At 47.6% G+C, this 20,362-nt stretch overlaps 1 protein-coding gene across 1 annotated transcript in view; it reads right to left on the bottom strand.

The window, feature by feature from the left end:
- Positions 1-455: 455 nt before the first annotated feature.
- ARMH1 (armadillo like helical domain containing 1) overlaps positions 456-20,362 on the bottom strand; it is a 41,182-nt gene continuing 21,275 nt past the window's right edge. Inside the window, exons 6-12 of the mRNA XM_054572124.1 lie at positions 19,581-19,665; positions 1,652-1,774; positions 1,501-1,573; positions 1,260-1,389; positions 1,103-1,180; positions 743-824; positions 456-669 (exon numbers count right to left, since the gene is read on the bottom strand). Of these exons, the coding sequence (XP_054428099.1) occupies positions 554-669; positions 743-824; positions 1,103-1,180; positions 1,260-1,389; positions 1,501-1,573; positions 1,652-1,774; positions 19,581-19,665 (687 nt within the window). The 3' untranslated portion in view covers positions 456-553. The remainder of the gene's footprint in view (positions 670-742; positions 825-1,102; positions 1,181-1,259; positions 1,390-1,500; positions 1,574-1,651; positions 1,775-19,580; positions 19,666-20,362) is intronic.

Genomic DNA, 20,362 nt, shown 5'->3' with positions numbered 1-20,362 from the left:
TAAGGGGAGGATGGGGGTCCATAGTGTAGAGAGCGGTATAGTGTGGGGTGCAACTTAAAAAAAGAATAGTCCTCAATGAGAAGGTGACTTTGTGTAGAGTTGAGAGACAAGGGAGTTAGTCCTGCCGGTAGATATCGGCGGTGAGAGGTTCTAAGAACAGAACCTCGGTCACTGTTCAGCAGGAAAGGCAGCACAAGAGTCCTAAGACATGAGCTTGTTTGTCAAATTTAAGACACACACGACCAGTATGTCTAGAACCAGTGAAGGAGAAAAGAGAGAAGTGGGAGACAGTTCAGAGGTGATAGAAGACTAGATTACCTAGGGCCCTGCTCTTACTTGATATTCCTCCCCACTTCACACACAGAGAACAAATAAATAGCAAGACTTTATTGAAAGCTTCCCAGCCAGCAGCTCTCCCTCTCCCCCACGGGGGTGCCTGACCCACAGCTCCCCCCTAGGGCCAAGTGTGATTGCCCTGAGATGGACCTCAGGTTCCTCTGCAGGACTTTCTGTCACACAGCCTTGGCCTTCCCCGCTTGCCACAGAGGCTCTGTCACTCCTTTCCTTCCATATCTTCCTGGAAGTGAGTGATGTCGTCCAGCCGCTCCTGATCACTAAGGCCATAGCAAAAGTGCGTATTGCTGTGGAAGAGGCCGCTGAGGGATAACGCTGGAAACAGGGAGGGGAGCCTGAGTCTGGGCCTGCTGTACCTCAGCTCCAGGTCCCCTCACTCCCCACTCACCTCTGGTAACGCTGACTTTGTTGGCTGCCAAGATGTCCACCTGGACACTATCTATTTTCATGTACAAGTCCTCTGCGTTGCTCTGAGGACAGGAGAAAGGGGAACCCGGCTGAGGTGCCAGGGCAGTCTGGGTTTGGAGTTGGGCTTGAGCAGAGGGATGTTGCAAGCAGGAGCAGGAAAGGGGACAGAAAGACGCCAGGGGGAGCCCAAGCCAGGGCGGTCCTTCCCTGCAGCTGGCCACCAGGCTCAATCTGTGTGGGCACGTGTGGAGGAGGCACCATTCTGTCTGGGCCAACTGCTCTTCGTAGTGGGCGGGGCGGGGCAGGGCGGGGCAGGGCGGGGCAGGGCGGGTGCACTTACAAGGAAGAGCCTGTAGAGTTCCTCTCCCATGGACCTGCGCACGTGCTCCTCCACCACCGGGAACGTCTGCACGAAGTACTGTGACAGGCGGGCGGTGTGACTAGGTGCCCACGCCCGGTTCCCACCGCCCCGCGGGCCGCGCCTGCCGCCCGCGCACCTCCAGCGTGAGGCTGGCCTGCCGCTGGCTGTTGCTGTGGTCCGTGTTGCCCATGGCGGCCATTAGGCCGTGCACCACACGCAGGTGCAGCATCTCCTCGGCTAGGCTCGTGTTGCTGCGCGCCAGTACCCTGGGCGGGGGATTCGAGCTGCGGCGAGCCCTGGGGACTCTGGCGCCGCGGGCCAGCCCGCTCCCAGTCCCAGTGCTTGCTCCATCCACCCACTGCCTCCTGCCCACTTACCCGATGGCCTTGGCAGCTGCGGCCTGCTGCAGAAACACCGGCAGGTGGGGGGTGAGCTGGAGCCCTGCAGAGTCTGGTGGAGGGGCGTCCGTGAGGCAGGGGCCCCTCCCCCCACAGGGTGCCTTCTCCCCAAGTCTCAGCGGATCCCTACCGTTGAGGATCTTGGGCTGCAGTTTGCAGGTCTTCTTGACGGATGGCATCAGCAGATCGACAAGGCCCTTGAGCAGCGCTGCGCACACGTCGTAGTTGACCAGGTCCTTGATCAGCTCGATGGCTGCGGAAGGGCAGAGGCAATGGAGAAAGAAGCCCACAGCTCCAACACCCTCCACCCCACCAAAGGAGCAAAGAGGCCCGTGAAGCAAGTCGTTTCCCTTTACCCTCATTCTCTTCATCGACCGTTCCTGGCCTTTAATTGGCCAGCACTGCACAAGGTGTGGGTGGGGGGTGGGGGTCAGGCAGGAGACACACCTGGGTCCTGCCCTCTTGCAGCTCCTGGTTTTAGAGGAGGAGGACGAGCCTTCTGCACCCCCAACCAGCCATAGCTGGAGTAGGAAGGGTTGGGTGGTGAGCCCACCCATCAAGGAGGCTTAGAGGCTGTCAGGGCTGGAGGCTGCACTTCTGCGGGGCCGCCTTCAGCTTGGAGGAATCCGGGAGGATTCATGGAGGAGGGCAGGGCAGGGTTTTCAAAGGGAGACAAGGATGGGAAAGACGGGGTGAGAGGGAGAAAGAAAGCGGTGGGGAATGTATGGCAGAAAATGAGAAAGGGGTGGAAGCAAGGAACACAGCAGTTTAGAGAAACTTTATCTCCTGAAGAACCGTTACTGTGTCCTTCATTGCCTTGGCTGTGTGCTCATGGGGTTCCTTTGCAATGACACTATGACCATCATCCCATTTTACATGACAAGGAATGAGGCTCAGAGGGGTAAATCACTTTGATTAAGGTTCCACAGCTAGGAAGGGGTAGAAGCAAAAGGAAGAAAAGATTTGGTTGGGAGGAAGGAGACAGTTCAAATTTATTAGAGGCATTTTCTGTAGATATTTTCTAGTTCATTCCTTCCATCATTCACTCAGCCTGCAGAATGCCTGTTGTGTCAGGGGCACAGTATGGTAATGAGAGCTTAAAAGGGGTCAGTGGGCTGTGGGAGAGCCTGGGAAGATGGAGAGGACCGAATGTTTTTGTAAGGAGAGAGGAACCATAGAGAGGCAGAGCCAGGATGGGACAGGGTGAGGTGGTAATGCGATAGCACGCGATGGTACACAACCGCAGTAAATGTCACTCTAAACACATGCGCTTGCTACAAGGCGACAGGGCTTAAAAACGTGCTTTTCCCACTACGGGAGCCTAGTGGGTCCTATATCTCCACTTACTCCTGGGAAGACTGGACTTAGGAAAGTTCTTGTTTCCCTGAGTAGCTCATTTGCATACCAGAATGCAATGTTTACAAAGAACTACTCTATGACAAGTATTATCTGTTTGAAAAATTATCCCCTCCCTTCTATTTCCTTGTCAGGAGATTAAAAAAATTTTTTTTATTTTTTAGACAGAGGGGGAGGAAGGGAGAAAGAGGGAGAGCAACATAGATGTGAGAAAGAACCGAACCTGCAACCCAGCCAAACCTGCAGCCCAGGCACGTGTGCTGAGGGGAATTGAAACTGCAACCTTTCACTTTGCAAGATGACGCACAGCCAGCTGAGCCACACTAGTCAGAACTTCTTGTCAGGAGATTTTACCCAGTAAGAACATGTTTAGGATAATTCTCTACAATGGCAGAAGAGCTCTTTCTTTTCTTTTCTTTTTTCAAAAGCTTTTGTTGGTAGGTGCAAAGGCACCCCCAGCGTTGGGAGCCAGCTGGGATCTGGGAAGATGGGCACAGCAGGATCACACTGCTCTTGTTTCTCTTCAGAGAGAACAAGTCAGAACAAGAAGAAAAAAGAAGGAAAAAAACCCAAAGAGAGTGTAAGTAGCCTCTGGGACAACTTCAAATGACCCAACATTTGCATCACAGGGGTGTCAGAAGAAGAAGAGAAAGACATAGAAATTGGAAATCTATTAGAAAAAAATAATGAAAGAAGCCTTGGCTGGTGTGGCTCAGTGGATTGAGTGCCGGCCTGCAAGCTAAAGGGTAGTGGTTGAATGCCTGGTCAGGGCACACGCCTGGGTTGCAGGCCCGGTCCCTCGTTGTTTTTTTGCTTCCTTATGTTCCAAATCCTTGATTTGATTCTCAGCTTCATCTACTCTACTGTTTTTTTCCCCTGTAAATTGTCCTTTATTTCAATTAGTGTATTCTTCCTTTCTGACTAGATTGTTTTTATGCTGTTGAGGTCCTCACTAAGCTCCTTGAGCAGCACCCTTATAACCAGTGTTTTGAACTCTGTATGTAATAGATTGCTTATCTCCATTTTGTTTAGTTATTTTACTGGAGTTTTGATCTGTACTTTCATTTGTGCCATGTTTCTTTGTCTCCTCATTTCGGCAGCCTCCCTGTGTTTCTTTCTATGTATTAGGTAGAGTTTCTATGGCTTGCTCTCTTTGTAGCATGGCCTAATGTAGTAGGTGTCCTGTAGTGTCCAGTGGCACAGCCTCCCCTATCACCAACACTCGGTACTCAAGGTGTGCCCTTTGTGTTGGCCGAATATACCCTCCTCTTGTAGTTGAGCCTTGATTGCTGTTGGCAGGTCAATGGGAGGGATTTTTACGCAGGTCAGTCAGCTGCAAGGGCTGGCTATGACCATTGACCACCAGTCTCTACCCTCTGGGGAGGATCAGCTGTGCAGGGGCAGGGCGGTGGTGCTCTGAGGTGGTCTATAGCTGTCCACTGGGTGTTCAGGCTCTGGGGTCTCCTGGGTGGGGAAGGCCAAGGTCAGTCACCACCTGTGTTCTGCCTGGCGCCGCCCTGCATGAGCTATAAAGCAAACTACAGGTGGCTGCTACTTATGCTGGACTTGGAGATTCCCAGGTAAAGCTAAGTTGTGAATCTAGGCTGGCTGCTGCTGGTGTCAGGCCTGGGGCCACTTAGCAAGAGGTATGGGGCTCATGGCTCACTGACGCTGGCTATTGCTTGTTTGAGAGGATTTAGGAAGCTGTGAAACATGCCAAGACCAGCTATTCATATGGAAAAGCCACTGTTAACAGCTGTATGTTGGGTGGGACAGAGCCTCAGGAGATCTCCAGGATGGGGCAAATAGTGTTAGCCAAGTTGATGGAGTCTCAGATATGGCACCCACCTGCCAGCTCTGTGGCTCTGTGGGAGAATGGTTCAGATAAGGGACAATGGCCTCTGCTCATCTTTCTGTCTGGGAGAAAGCTGTCCCAAGCTCATGCCTTGATGCCAGACACTTCAGTTCTTCCTTGTATGCCGCTTGGTGACTTTCAAGCTGCTACCCTGATGCTGGAGCTTAGAGGGATCAAGTCAAGTAAGTCTGTGTGTGGGTTCTTTAGGGGAACTGCTTGGGACTCTAGAAGTTTCTTCCACTGACTCAATCCCTGCTGATTTTTGCAGCCAGAAGTTATGGGGACTTATTTTCCTGGCAATGGAACCCTGGGCTGGGAGGCCTGGTGTTGGATTGGGATTCCTCATTCCTGAGGTATCCCTCTCAAATTTTTATCAACCACACGTGGATGTGGGACTAGCCTGTTCTGAGTCTTCACTCCTCCTACCAGTCTGGATGGATGTGGTTTCTTTCATTCTGTAATTGTCAGACTCCCATTCAACTCAATTTCTGATGGTTCTGAGTGATGACTGTTCAATAGTTTAGTTGTAAATTTGATGTGATTGTGCAAGGAGGCGAGCTGTGTTTACCTACGCCTCCATCTTGATGAAAGTCTTGATTTAAAAAAAGATTTCATTTATTATTTGTTTTTAGAAAGAGGGTAATGGAGGGAGAAAGAGAGGGAGAGAAATGTTGATGTGCGAGACATAATCAATTGGTTGCCTCTTGCATGCCCCCACCTGAGGACCCAGCCTGCAACCCAGGCATGTGCTCTGACTGGGAATTGAACCAGTGAGCCTCTGGTGTGCAGGCTGGCACTCAATCCATTGAGCAACACAAGCCAGGGCCAGTCTTTCATTGTTAAGTGTAATGTTAGCTATAGATTTTTTTGTTTGTTCCTTTTCTTCTTGTTTAAAAAAATTTTTTTTTTGTAGATTTAAAAATCAAGTTGGGGAAGTTCTTCATTAGTCCTATTTTCCTGAGAGTTTTTTTTTTTTTTTTTAATTTAAATCACGAATGGCTGTTGAATTTTGTCAAATGCATTTTCTGCACTGATTGATATAATAGTGTGATTTTTTTCTTCTTTAGCCTATTAATTTGTTGGATTAAAGTGATTGATTTTTAGATATGGAACCAGCCTTGCAGTTTTTTTTTAAGGTTTATTTTATGAGGGGGAGAGGGAGAGGGAGGGAGGGAAGGAGAGCGGAGAGAGGGAGAGAGAATGAACGGGAGAGGGAGAGAGGAACATGGATGTGAGCTGCCTCTTGCATGCACCCCAACAGGGGATTGAGCCCAAAACCTGGGCATGTGCCCTGACTGGGAATCAAACCGATGACCATTCAGTTATGGGACAATGCTCCAACCAACTGAACCACATTGGCCAGGGCCAGCCTTGCATTCTTGGAATGAACCCTACTTGGTCATGGTGTATAATTCTTTTTTATATATTGCTGAATTCTATTCACTAATATTTTGTTAAGGATTTTTGAATCTATATTGATGATGGATATTGATCTGTATTGATTTTGATTTGTATTGATCTGTGTGGATTTTGATTTTCTTTTTTTTGTACTGCTGTTGTCTGGTTTTGTCTGGTTCATACTAGCTTCATAAACTTAATTAGAAAGTATTTCCTCGTCTTCTATTTTCTAGGAAGGATTATATAGAAATGTATTCTGTAAATGTCAATTAGGCCCTGTTGGTTGATGGTGTTGTTGAATTCTATATTCTTGCTGATTTTCCAGTTGGTCTATAAATTGTTGAGAGAGGGGTGTTGAGGGCTCCAACTGTAATTGTAGATCTCTCTTCAATTCTATCATTTTTGCTTCATGTATTTTATAGATCTCTTGGTCACTGCACATACGTTTAGGATTGTTATGTCTTCTTGGTGGATTTACTCTTTCATTATTATATAATGTCCCTCTCCATCTCTGGCAAATTTCTTTGCTCTGAAGTCTACTTTGTCTCATATTAATATTGCCACTCCTGCTTTTCTTTGATTAGTTTTTTTTTTGATATATCATTTCCTATTTTTTTACTTTCAACCTGTCTATATTGTTTTATTTGAAGTGAGTTTCTTGGAGACAGTACGTAGTTGAGTCACATGTGCATTTATTTTTATCCTGTTTAGATCTTATTGTGGATTAGATCTGTCAGTGCTGCTGCCCCCTTTTCCTCCTTCCTCCTTGTCTCTCCTAGATGCTCTCGCTCTATCCTCAGTCTCATTCTCTTTATTCTGTTTTCATCTTTTTGACTTTTTGTGGTGAATTTTGAATAGTTTCTTCTTCCCTTTTCTTCGGGGTACTAATTTGCTCTTCACCTGTGTCTACTCTGTTCTTAAACATGTCCATTGAGTAATTACTCTTAGCTATTGTATATTTAAGTTTGAGAAATTCCACTTGGTTGTTTTTAAAGTCTATTATGTCACTGCCTGAGCTGGTGTGGCTCAGTGGACTGAACACCGGCCTGCAGACAGAAAATTCCCCGGTTTGATTCCCAGGCAGGGCACATGCCTGGGTTGCAGGCCAGGTCCCCATTTGGGGGCATGAGACAGGTGACCTATTGCTGTTTCTCTCGCACATCATGTTTCTCTCCCTCTTTTTCTCCCTCCTTTCCCCACTCTCTAAAAATAAATAAATGAAATCTTTGAAGTCTATTATGTCACTTTTTACAGCTTCCTGTTCCCTAAAGGTTTTTCTTTACCAGATTTTTAAAAACTTAACTTTTGTTGTTCTATGTCTAATAATTACTTTGGCTCAAGTGTTTGTGAGTCATTTTCTAGTCTACTAGTCACTTATAGTGACTTCTTTGTGTGCATAGTTATCTTATGTTTTGGGTTGGTCTTATATTTGCAAAATTAATTTTGGGAAAAACTTGAGAGCTAGGATGAAGATACTTTCTTCCAGAGCGCATTTTCCTGTGTTTCTGTCAGCCCCCTGGGTACTACCAATCCTGGGCCACTTTTGCCCAAGTTCAATACTTGAGGTTTCCTAGACTGCCTAGGGGGTGGCACTGGCTGGTGCCTGAAACCTCCAAGTCAGTCTCACTCATTGCCTTATTGTTTAGTTCTTTGCTCTTGAATTAGCGCAGCTTGGTTTTTGGATCCGAGTGGTTGGCTCCCAACTATGCTGGGCCTTGTCAGCCGCAGCACCTCTCTCAGTAGTAACTGGGCTATTTTGAGGCACAAGCTGGTAGTCCCTTAGAGTGAGGACATGGTGGGGGAAATGCCTGCCTGTGCCTCAGAGAGCTCTTCCTGCAGCAAGAAATGACTCTGTGAACATTCAGGGCAAAAATGAATAGATGAAGATATTTTATGAAATTGCCACGACCACAAATGTAGGCATTCTCTGCCTCGGTAGGACCAAGTAATCCAAGAGACAAATGTCTGGTTCTGCCTACTCACTTTACACTGAATGCTTGATCCGTCATTGATTATGTATCTGCAACACTTGGAGCTCCTCAGAAAAATGAAGATTTATTAACTGAGTCATTTTTTATTGTGTTTTGAAATTCACAGCGGTCACTATTCACACCCAAAGTGGAAGTGCTCGTGCCTGCCCAAATGTCTCCACAAGAGGCACAGCCAGTTACAATTCTTCGTACACTGTGCTGGTTACTCCGCACAGCAGGCTCATTCCGAAAGCAAATGGCAACAGGAGACTGCCACCTTTAGCAGCTTTGTCCGAAGCTTGTGGTGCTGGTGACACCCAACTGTCCTACGTTGAAGCCGTCACTGATTTATTCATTGACGCATTCATTTATCTAACAAATACTTATTGAGCATCTTCTCCGTGTCAGACCCCTGTGCTAGGGCAATGAGGAAGACTAAGATATAGTCCCTGTCCTCAGGGATGACACAGTCTAATGGGATACCAGTAAGGAAACTGGTATTTATGATGCCGTGTTGTAAGAGCCGTGGGAATACAAAAGAAACGAGGCCGGTGTGAGGGCGCATTGAGGAGGGTGGGAGATAAGGAATCAGAGGGCTTCTTTGGAGAAGGTAATACGTGAGCTGACAAAGTCATAGGGAGAAGGGAGGGGCTGGAATGAAGAACGTGCCAAGTGCCATGTTGGGAAGTACATGCCACCCAGTGACCATGATTGGGACACGGGGTGTTGGTGAGAGCTAGGCCTGTGGGGGTAGGCGGCCCCCGCTTCTGAGGGCTCTGCATGTGCCAGCCACCCTAGAGAGCAGGTGCTTTCTCATCTTTCATTTCAGAGAAAACTAAGATTCAAAAAGGGTGAGTAGCTTGCTCAAGGTGAAACAGTTAATAAGTAGCAGAGTGACTCCGGTCGGATTGCAAAGCTCATATTCTTCACCACTAAACTCTAGTTGGTGGAGGACCAGGAAAACAGACTCTGTCTGGGCACCATATGGAGAGATGGAGATTGGTTTAGAGGTGGGAAATATAAAGACCTGAATTATAGAAGGAGACAGAATGGAGAAGAGGGAACACATTTGACTGATATAAAGTAGTTGACTGGTCTTGTGGGATAGTTGGCTGAAGATGAGAAGCTGGGAGAAATGACGATTGCCCACATTTCTGGGTGAGACTGGGTGTTTTTTACTGAGGTTGGAACCTTGGAAAATGAAAAGTTTCAAGGTGGAATATCAGGAGTCCAATTCTGAACATGGTTAATGACATTCAAGGGGAGATGTTCAGAAGGCAAATGAAAATAAGGGCCTGAAGCTCAGGAGAGAGGTCTGAGCTGTAGAGAGGTCACTCAGCCACTCGGCCCAGCATCCAGAGAATGGGGACAATAACAATGTCAACCTCATCAGCTTGTATTGAGGATTAAAGGAGTAAAGAGCTAGAGTAGTACTTAACATATGGCAAAATACTTTATGTTGTTCATTATTGTTTCTATCATTATAGGTGGTAATTAAAATGGAAGTGGAGGCCCTGACCAGGTAGCTTAGTTGGTTATCGTTGTCCCGAGATGCCAAGGCTGTGGGTTCGGTCCCTGGTCAGGGCACATACAAGAAGCAACCTGTGAATGCATAAATAAGTGGAACAACAAATTGATGTTTCTTTTCCCCTCCCCCCAAATCAAAAAACAAAATGAAACAAAAAACCCCATGGGAGTGGAATAGGTACCACAGAAAGAAAAGAAAGAGAAGAGGACCCAGGGTTGAATCCTAAGAGAAACAGAAAGGGAGTGGTGGAGGAGCAGGAGTGTACGAAGGACTGAGAAGCAGTGTCCAGAGAGGCGGCAGGAAGCCTGGAGAGCTGGGTCTGGGAAGGAAGGTAAGAGTATTCAGGGAAGTGGGTGGATCAGAAGAGTTGGAGTAGTTACGAGATTATGCCCAGTGAGGCTCGGAAGCATTTCAACAAGGCCCATGCTCATTCATTTGACAAATATCAGTTGAGAGGGTGTCAGCTACAATGCTCGTGCTGACTGAAACATCAGTAAACAACACAGATGCAAGGAGTGGGCCACCGACACTCAATGAAAGCCGTAGTGCAAGAGGCACGGTTCCTGCAATCCAGAGAGGAACTATAGGACCACAGCCTGTCAGTGCTGGAAGGAAGCTTGGTGCGGTCAACACCTGTTGGATAGATGCAGAAACCCAGAACAAATAACTTGCCCAGGGAATCACTAAAAGAGGAGACAGCTGCAGCAGCAGGCTTGGTATTCTTTTGGCAGAACGAGCCTTAGAAATGGGTCTGCACCTGGGAACGGTGGCTGTGCCATACAGCCATTTCCCAGGTCACTCAGTACTGAGGTTTGTTTTACGATTCTTGGCTCCTGGAGCCTTGGAAAACCGGGGTCTAGCGTTTTCTCTTCACTTTCAGACAAGACTGCCACCTGCTGGCCACAGCTGAGAAGTGCGCTTCAATGCTTGTCCATACACAGTTTTGCTTCCTTTTCCAGCAGGTTAAGAGTTTATGTTTGGCAAGTTGTACTGTTTTAAGGAAGAAACCTGTGTCAGGCCATCTTCCTGACCAATCACCTTCTGTTTCTTATTTCTGTACATTTTTCTGCCTCTTTCACCACATCCTGTTCAACACCCAATGTCAAAACATTAAAATTTTATTTTATGCACTTTTTTTTTAAAAGCAAGGCAACAAGGTAGCTAATATTACGTGCTCTGGTAATATGAATTGCTATGTGCGTGTCTGGTATCTGCTGTTCTGGGCAAGTCTCACACCGAGTCCAGCCAGCCTACTTGCCAGCACTTTTTGAACTGCCACAACTCTGGAGTCAAGCATTGCTATACCAAGGGTACAAGGGGAGATACCACCAGGCCCGGGCAGACACAGAGGTTTGGAGGAGCCAGGCAAATTGAGAAATTAGAAACAAAATTTTCCTGAGGGCTTTCTATTTTTAAAAAAACTCTGGAAGATGGATAATGAAACTTATAAATGCTAAATACAGTGTTGTTGTTGAAGTGCTCATGTAATTTTGGGGGTGCCGTAGCATTGGTGGCTCAGTGGTAGAATTCTCATATACTTTTAGGGAAATTATGTATCCTTAGAAAATATTCATCAGATTTTTATATGGAACTATCATGTAGTGTCAGAGTCTTGTGAAACCCATAGAGACAGAATGAAGATTAGTAGTTTCTAGGGGCTGAGGAAAGGAGATTGGGAGCAAATGCTTAGTGGTACAGTTTCCTTTTGGGGCAATTAAAGTGTTTTAGAGTTACAGGTGGTGGTTATATAACATATTAAATGTATACTAAATGCCACTGAATTGTCCATTTTAAAATGGTTAATTTTATGTTATGTAAATTTTACCTCAGTTTAAAAGATGTTTTTGTGAAGCCCTGGCTGGTGTGGCTCAGTGGATTGAGTGCCGACCTGCAAATGAAAGGGTCGCCGGTTTGATTCTCAGTTTAGGGCATATGCCTGGGTTGGGGTTGCAGGCCAGGTCCCCAATAGGGGCTGTGCAAGAGGCAACCACGCAGTGATGCTCCTCTCCCTCTTTTTCTCCCTCCTTTCCTCTCTCCCTAAAAATAAATAAGGGGAATTGTAAAATATGTGACTTTAAAAAAATGTGTTTATGAAGAAAAGGTAAATGAAATCTGTAATTAATTTCTAAATAAATCATACTTCTTAGTATTAGGAATCTGTGGAATGTCACAAAACCAAGAACCTAGGGAAAATTAACAATGATGTTCTTGCCTACCACCAGTCTCTCCAGGTCTTTGGCTGGCAGGGGAAGACATGCCATACATTCAAAGGCTTATCCGTGACTGTCCTGTTTGGTGGCTTAGGACCACTGTTTCCCTGCACTATCTCTATAGAATTCCACTAAGTTAATGTAGCAATAGTTTGCTCAGCCATTAATTCTGCTGTTGTACTTGTGGCTGATAAGCCACACTTTCAACTTCACTATCTGAAACATGATCATTTTATGAGTAAGTCTAGTTACTCATAGGTTTTAGGTCAATTAGACAAAAATTTTATTCTCCAAATGACCATTTTTCCAAATTCAAAAATATTTCCACTTTACCATAAACTTGTTTCTTATACCCTCCTTTGTTAATTTTTTAGCAATTTTTATTAGATGGTATATTGGTTTTAAAATATACTCCACAAGGTTTTTAGTATATTTTCCTTCAAGAGCTGGAGCCCAGTTCTCCTCCCCATGGATGTGGGCTGGACTTAGTGACTGGCTTCTGGTGACTAGAGTAAAACAAGGCACAGCACGCAACTTCTGAGATTAGGTCATAAATGACATGGGGCTCCCTCTGCTCTCTGGGACCACGTGCTCTGGGAGGAGCCAGCTGCCACAGCGTGAGGACACCCAGCCCTACAGAGAGGTCCATGTGGTGAAGAACTGGGGCTTCCTGTCAACAGCCCGCACCGGCGTGCCGGCGTGGGAGCAAGCCACACTAGCAGTGGGTCCTGCAGGCACCGTCAAGCCCGCGGATGACTGCGGCCCCAGCGGGCCGCTGCACTGCGAGCCCACGAGACACCCTGAGCCCGACCCACTCAGCCAGGCTGTTCCCAGATTCCTGCCCCACGGAAACTATGTGAGATAATAAATGTTAATTTTTTTGGCTACTAAGTTTTGGGGTAATTTTTTATATAGCAATAGGTTACCGATATAGATGGACTGATTTAACAGCTTTTGTAGATTTCTGCAAAGTCTGAATATGATGGCCTTCATTTTGTCTTCCTAGCAGGATCTTAAGGAACCTTCCTTTGCCTCTGCCCAAGCTCTGTGTATCTGCAGTGGCAGGCGACGGCAGCAGGGTGGGGAGCCTGGTGAGGGAACCGCTCCAAGTTGCTGTACTGCCTGGTGCAGATGCCCATCCTTGAGAAGTGGGGAAGGGGAGGGAGGGGCAGAGAAAGGGAGAAGCAAGGGCCATGGGTGGGGAGGGGGGTGGCTGCAAAGGGCAGAAAGCGGGTACTGAGGGACGGAGAGACTCTGAAGTTCTGGTTCATCCCAGTTTTCTTAGGCCCTAGCAATACAACCAATAGGAACTGCTATAAACTTTACGAATATTTAAAGGGAACATGTTTTCAGTAAATTGGTAATTTGGGGAATTGGGCACTCAGCAAATTGGTCATTTGGCAATTGACTTTTGGCAAACATACATTTGACAAATTAATTTACAATAATTGGTCTGCTTCTGATGAGGTTAAATAGTAATTTTTGTATTGCTAAGGTAACTATTTGTAAAAGATATTAATATATTTACATGCACATATCATATATAGATCTCAAATCCCCAAAAGAATTCATTAATTTATCCTTCCAAAAAACTTTATGACTTTGAAATTTCTCTTCTCTAGGGAGGGAGACAGTGAGCGAATACTTCTGTGGCTTTAGACAACTTGTCATGATTAAGTCCCTGCGTGCCACTAATTCCTGGAATAGCAAGTCTCCCTGGGAGGAAACAGCCATTTTTCATTTCACAAGCAATTATAAATGGAGATGAATTCCAGGCAGGCCCACTTTGGAGAAGTCCTCCCTTAAATTTTGGCTCGCGTAGGTTAAGTGGGATCATCACTGAAAGAAATTCTAAAATCTTAATTCTATGAACCCCCCACCCCGACTCAGAAATAGCGGATGAAGACGTCAGTACCCTTCCCCTGGTTATTTCTCCTTCAAAGTGAAGAACAGACAAGAATGGACAATCAGAATCGCTTGCAGTGGGGACCAGACAGCCACTGCTGGGCACACAGGTTTCCCCTCCGCTCTTTGTTAAGAGCCTGGCAGGGCAGCGCGTCCCCGGAACCTTTAACACAGTGGCCCCTGACCCGCCCCTCCTTCAGGGGCGCTGGCACAGGTCCCTGAGGGAAGTGTAATTTAAGAAACTCAGCTTTGCCAGACAAACGTATTTCAGGAAACTGCATTAAAATATTGAGAAAGGAGAGAAAAAGGAAGAAAGAATCTTATCCCACTTGGACAGACAGAGCTACCGCCACACATGGCCCCCAGCTTCCACTAGTCTCACTGTTTTAAGCTTGACCACGACATTATTTGGCCCTCTTCCCACTGAGACGTGGGGGGTCTATGTGCGTCCCTTCACGCAGGTCAGGAAACGGTGCTGTGTGACTTACAAAGCTATAAAGCTATAAGGCCATGCAGCTTCGGTCTGGAGTGTCTTGGAGTCTCACTCTCGGGTGTCCTCTCTTGGAATCCAGCCGCCAGGCTGGGAAGCCCAAGCTACGTGGAGAGACCACATGTCGGGGCTGCGGTTAACAGTCCCAGCTCTGGGCCCGATGATTCCGGCCCTCTGCCGCCCTCCAAGGCTGGGGCGCTCGGGCGAGGCCAGTGAGGCGTGTGCCTCCGATGCAAAATTCAAGGGAGAGGCCAAGAAACTCAGTAATCTTTTAAAAAATCAATGTAATCTTTTTAAAAAATAAAAAATTAATGCAAAATTATTTATGATGAACAGCATATCAAAATGTTAAGTAAAAACAGGATCAGTAAGAGTGCTCTGGGGAACCATAGTGGAGGCTGAGGCAAAGGGATAAAACGGCAGATGGCGAGGCCCTGGACATCATGGAACAGAGATAGTCCATCTCCGCTGGGCCCCGCTCAGATTCCTGGCCTGCATCATATGCGAAAGTAAAACAGTGACAGCAATAGTTCTACGACACTAGATTTGAGATGGTTTGTTACAGGCAGTAGGTGCCCGGAACACGTACCCTCTGCTCTCGAAGCCGCACCTTCCTACTTTCTCCTACTTTCCTCCAGAAACCTTCTCTTTCTCTTCCTTCTCCAAACCCCCTTCTCTGGCCCTCAGGACTCTCAGGAAACAAAGCCATTTAAGGCACACAGCCTCCACTTAGTCATCTTGACAAAAAAAAAAAAAAAAGAAACTAGTGTTTCAAATCCTATTCCCAATATGATAGCCATCAGTACAAATTATGCTGTACCCACTCAGTCATCCCAATTCATTCAGTTAACGACTGTCTGAACACATAACTTTAAAGTTTAGGCACTAAGGACACAATAGTAAGCAAAAATGACAAAGCCCCAGCTCCTTTGGGGCTGACTTTCTAACAGAGGACCGACAATAAACAAGTAAACACAGAAACAAGCAAGGTGGTTTCCAAAGGAGGTTAAGTGCTGTGATGTGATGGGATGGAGCGAGACCCAGGTGGGCGGTGAGAGGGAATGAGGAAGCTCTAGCGACAGTGCTCAGGAAGGTGCCTTTCTGAGGTGACATCTGAGGCAACGCCTGAAGTTTGAAGAGCTGCCCATCAATCCAAGGTCCGGGGAAGAGGCTCCCCCGCTTCACTGGCATGGGCTTTAGGGCAGGTGTACAGGGAAGGAGTGACATTGTCTGGTCCCCATTCTAGAACTAAGTGCTCTGGCTGCTCTTCTCGGGGAGAATGGATTACAGGGAGCCAGGATGGAGGCAGAAAGGTAAGTCAGGAGACAGGATGGCGGCTTGGTCTAGGCTGACTGCAGTGGCGATGAAGAAGGTGAGTAGAGATGGAGCCTAGGGACTTGGCCAGGACGGGATGGGGTGGGAGGAGGGAAGGGGAAGGTCCTCTGGTGTTGGTCCTAACCTTTTACCTGAGCAGAAATCTCAATTAGAATGGAGATTTCAGGGGAGGGATCAGGCCGCAGATACAGATTTGGTGTCTGAATAGATAACATAATATATGATAATTAAAGCCATGGCATTAGACAAAATCACACAGGTAGAAGGTGTTGGTAAAGAGATGAGAAGTACGTTGACCCAAGAGTCTGGTAGAGAAATAGGAGAAACTAGCAAAAACAGCAAAACCAGCAGGCAGCAGGAAATCTGGAAGTGGAGTCACAGAAGCCGAGAGAAGAAAGTGAGTTGCTATTGACCAACTGGGTCAGAAGTAACAGATCGAGCAGGAAGAAAATGGAAAAATGATTAGCTGGAGGAGCACTTTGTTTCGAGGAGGAGTATGTATCCTTAAACACTATAAAAGAATTTTACCCTTTTTGGGGGACATGTCTTTTAAATCTTTTACTCCAGAGATTACCAGGGAGGCTCCTTATTAAGACACAGAGCATATCCGCACATCAGTGAAGACGGCCCAGTAGAAGAAAAGGGCGTGTGGAAGTGCAGAGGAGAGGTCTGGGGGAATGTGCTTCAGAGCCCTGGCAGAAGTAGAAGAGGTGGCCTGTGCTGGAGCCGGACACTCCTTTATGACGGGAAAGAGCAGAGAATGTGAGCCAGGCAGATAGGTCGATTTGGAGGTGGGAGGATGTGCAGTTCTCCAAAAAAAAAAAAGGAGGCGAGGCCATCGCCTGGCTCCTCCGCCCCTGACACCCAGGGCCATGGAAAGTCACCAGCCCCCCAGCCTCTCCATCTCCTGTTTTCACGGGGCTCTGCCTACGAACTCCGCTTTCCCTGCAGCCTTCCCAGGGGACAGGTATTGCCCACGCTTCCGCCACAGCCACACACACAGCGTGGGAGGTGGAGTGCACATCCTTCTTACGCTCCTGGTTCCCAACCATTCATTTTTCTCCTCAATACGAACAAAACTCCAGTACTTGGCACATGGCAGATGTTTAATTAATAGTTGTTTTTTGAAAAACCAACCCTGCCCTTTTAAGGTTAGTCCATTCAACTATACCCCCTGCTCCTCCTGGTCGCAGGCTTCTCTATCCTGACTGTTGCCGTCACCCTGGGGCTGAAGGAGAAGCTTCATCTTGGTCCTGCAATTTGGTGTCCTCAAACTCAAGAGAAATTCATCTCCAATCCTCTCCGGCCTCCCCCGTCAGGACCACATCTCAGACCTGTCAGAGCTTCCCTCTCCTGCCTTTGGCGGAGCGTGAGTAGCTGAATGCTGTATTCTCTCCCTCACCCTCCACTCCCGGACCGTGTGAAGTAGTTCCCCCAGGGGACACTCGTTCTCTGTATTCCAGGTTACAGGAAGGCTATTTTGCAGTGTCTAGTGACAAAGTCTAATTCAACAGACATTTCTTGGGCACCTGTTATGAGTCCGGCACATTGGAAATAATTTGAGGTACAGTGTGTCACACGAGCCCACATCAAACCAAAAAGGCAGTGATAACGCCTCATGCTCTGCCTGCCACAGTGGGGCTTGTCACGTAATAAACACAGAGGGACTCTAAATGGGGCCCTGTGGGGGGAAGGAGTTATCTAGTTCCAACCCAGGAGGGGTTGGTTCATCAGCATAAATGAAGCTAAGCCATTTTTCATAAATTTGTTCAACAAACTTCTACTGAGCACCCATTAAGTCCCAGACCCTGAGCCGGGAACAGAAATGAGTCAGAGCCAGTCCCTGCCCTGAGGTTGCTCACAGGGCTGGAAGAGAAAGGCGCACAGGCAAGTGGCCACTAACGGTGTGTGCGCGCAGTGCTCGCTCACTTGCACACTCATTCATTCAACAAACATGGATGGAGGACCCAGCGTATGCGAGGGACTATGCTGAGGACATAAGGACAATAATTGTGTGAGTTACAATGAAGTTGTGTGCAGTCTACGTAAAGGGAAGTTACCATCCTGGAGGTAACTTCATCAATGGAGGGAGGTACTGGAGGGGAGGAGGGCAAAGTGTGGTACGTAGGAAGGAGGGCTGACATTTGGGCAGGGGTGGCAGGCAGGTTAGGGAAGGCCTCCGAGTGGAAATGCTGAAGCTGAGAAGGGACGGTTGAGTGGGAGTGATCACGTCAGCCACGGGGAAGTGGGGTTGGGGGAGGGAGGTCTCATTGCCACCCAATTTACTCTTCTTGGGGTTGTTTGATTTAGCTTCCTAACGTGATTTCACTACCACGCCACTCCCTTGGTCCAATGCCAGCAATGACCTTCTGACCTTTACTTGGGTGCCTCCTAAGGCCAGTCCGTCCCTCACTGGCGACTCCTCCCCAGCTGGGAGACTCTGCTCTAGCTGGTAATCCATTTCAACATAGTGTTCTCAACATACAAGGTCCTATAGCCACACACACCTTCAGGGGTCAAGCAAATACAAAACTGATAAGGCTGCTGGAGGAAAAATATGACTGACGTTCAATTTCAACACTGCCTCCAAAATATAATATTGAAAGTGAGTGTTCAGACCTTTGCTGATTTTCCCTAGGATCTCACTTAGATACCTGAACCCCAGTACCTGCCTGCTCCCCTGCCCATCCCAGACTTCTTAGACACGGGGATCAGCCCGTCCAGCGTGTGCTACCATGTACGGATGCTCAGATCTTTCTTCTCTGTCCTGGCCTCCTCGGCCCTGCCCATTCTCCCTTCCTTAAGCCATCTCATTCTCCAGGCAGTTCTGTCTTGTCCATTTTCTCTCTTTCTGGGGCCTCTGTATTTAGCTATATCAATACATTCCCATTTTGCTGTATGAACAACCCAGAAAGCTTCCCAAGTGGCCTCCAGCCTCAAGCCTCCCCGTGGCTCTGGGCCACCTAGCATACCACAGCCAAGGCCAACTTCCTGTGGTGGTGCTTTCCCTCGCCGTTCACTGGTTCGTGGTTCACGTTTCGGAGGCTCCAAGCTGCCTCCTGGAAACAGTGCCCACTACTCCATCTGGCATTCAAGGTGCTCCGCTGTCTGGTCCTGGCCTGCCTTTCTGGTCTTCCTGGACCGAGACCTCCACCAAATGATCTACCTATCATTCCCCACATACACTTTGCATTTCCCAATGCCTAGGCCTTCATGTATACCATTGCTTTTTCCAGAATGCCTGCCTCCGCTCCTTTCTACTTCCCTAAATCCTTCCCAGGTTCTGAGACAGCTCAAACACCACCCTCTCAGCAAATTCTTCCTTGAGCCCTCCTGCTAAAAACAGAATCTCCCTTCTCTGAATCAAGAAAGGAACCGAGAAGGAAATAACATTGTGTAAACACCTGCCATGTGCTACATATGAGAAGCGCGTGCTTTGGAGTCAGGCAGCTCTCCTTTGCATCTGATTAGCTGGGTAACCTAGGAGAGCGTCGTCTCTCTTTGATGCTTTAGCTTGAAAAATATAAAAAAACCTATTCCCACCATTTACCCATTGGAATGTTCAGATACCTAGTATGTGCTTGGCCCTGCATTCTTGTGGTTATTTTGATAATTAAGGGAAATGATGCATGCAAAGTTGCTGGCACATAGGGTTACTCAAGAAATAAAAACTTACTAACACTACCACCATCTGATTTAGTTTCTTAGAAGGAAGACAGTCCTCAGGGCGATTTCTGTTTAGAAGGGAAGCACCACATAAGACTGGGAAGTCAGCTCTGGACAAGGCAGATTCTAAGCAACTGTTAAAGCACCATATTGTTGATGAGAAGTATAGAATGTGACTGTTGTTTTCTGAATAACTTGCCCATCAATACTGAGTCAGCATCTTCCAAGGTTATCCAGGATACTCAACGAGGCTCTTAGTGAACAGGAGAGAACTTCTAAGAGCAAACGTGCCTGGCTCTCACTGCCACCGTCTGGGCTGCGGAGCAGGCCTGGCTGCCTCACCTACCTTCATACTGGACTTCCAGGTGCATCGTGCGTAGCACATCCAGCACGTAGTCCACGATGCTGGGGTGTGTGGCTCCGATGATCGACTGGCAAGACAAACAGGGCAAAGCGGTTACTCTTTACATCTTGTCCACCTGGGAAGGAGGAAAAGCAGCCTGGTAAACACCGAGAGTGAGGGCAGTGGGGAGTCACTGGGTTCTGGCCCTTGAGAAGAGGGGCAGAGACGGGCAGCCAAGGATCGACTGAGAATCTGCGGAGGTTTCCACTGAACTCCCTAGTTGCGGGGGTTCAGCTGAGGCTAGCTGGTCACCTGCTGGAGGTGCAGGGACAGGTTGGCTACCTTGGGTAGGGGGGAGGGCGGGCACACACCAGGGAGAGTGGGAAGATTCTGAACTTCTCTTCCTTGGGAACCTCACCCAACCAGGGAACCCCGCTTTCCTGTCTTCCACCTTTACCCAGGCATCGGTTCCTGCCCTTTAGCATGAAACATCCTCCCCCTCGCCCAGATTAAACAAAATTGTCCTTTAACTCTGTCTTCTCTTGCTATTGCTCTTTCTGCCCTTTACTCCCAACCTTCCCAGGGGAAGCCACTTCTTCATCCTCTGACAGGCTGCTGCAATTTAATTTTTCCTGCCAAGGACAGTCCCCTAATTCATGAGAACTTTTCCTGCTGGGACCCTCTTTCGGTTTGCCCTGGACTTAATCTCTCTGTTGTATTCGACCCAGCAGATCATGTGCTCCTTATTGAATGAAGTTCTTTCCCCTTGATTATCACAGCCTTGT

This window comes from Pteronotus mesoamericanus, unplaced genomic scaffold (genome assembly GCF_021234165.1).
Source record: "Pteronotus mesoamericanus isolate MK-2021 breed Mesoamerican mustached bat unplaced genomic scaffold, CSHL_Meso_final contig_221, whole genome shotgun sequence".
Classification (NCBI taxonomy): Eukaryota; Metazoa; Chordata; class Mammalia; order Chiroptera; family Mormoopidae; genus Pteronotus; species Pteronotus mesoamericanus.
Note: the sequence above shows the minus strand (reverse complement) of the source record. Positions and strands in the feature narration are given on the sequence as shown.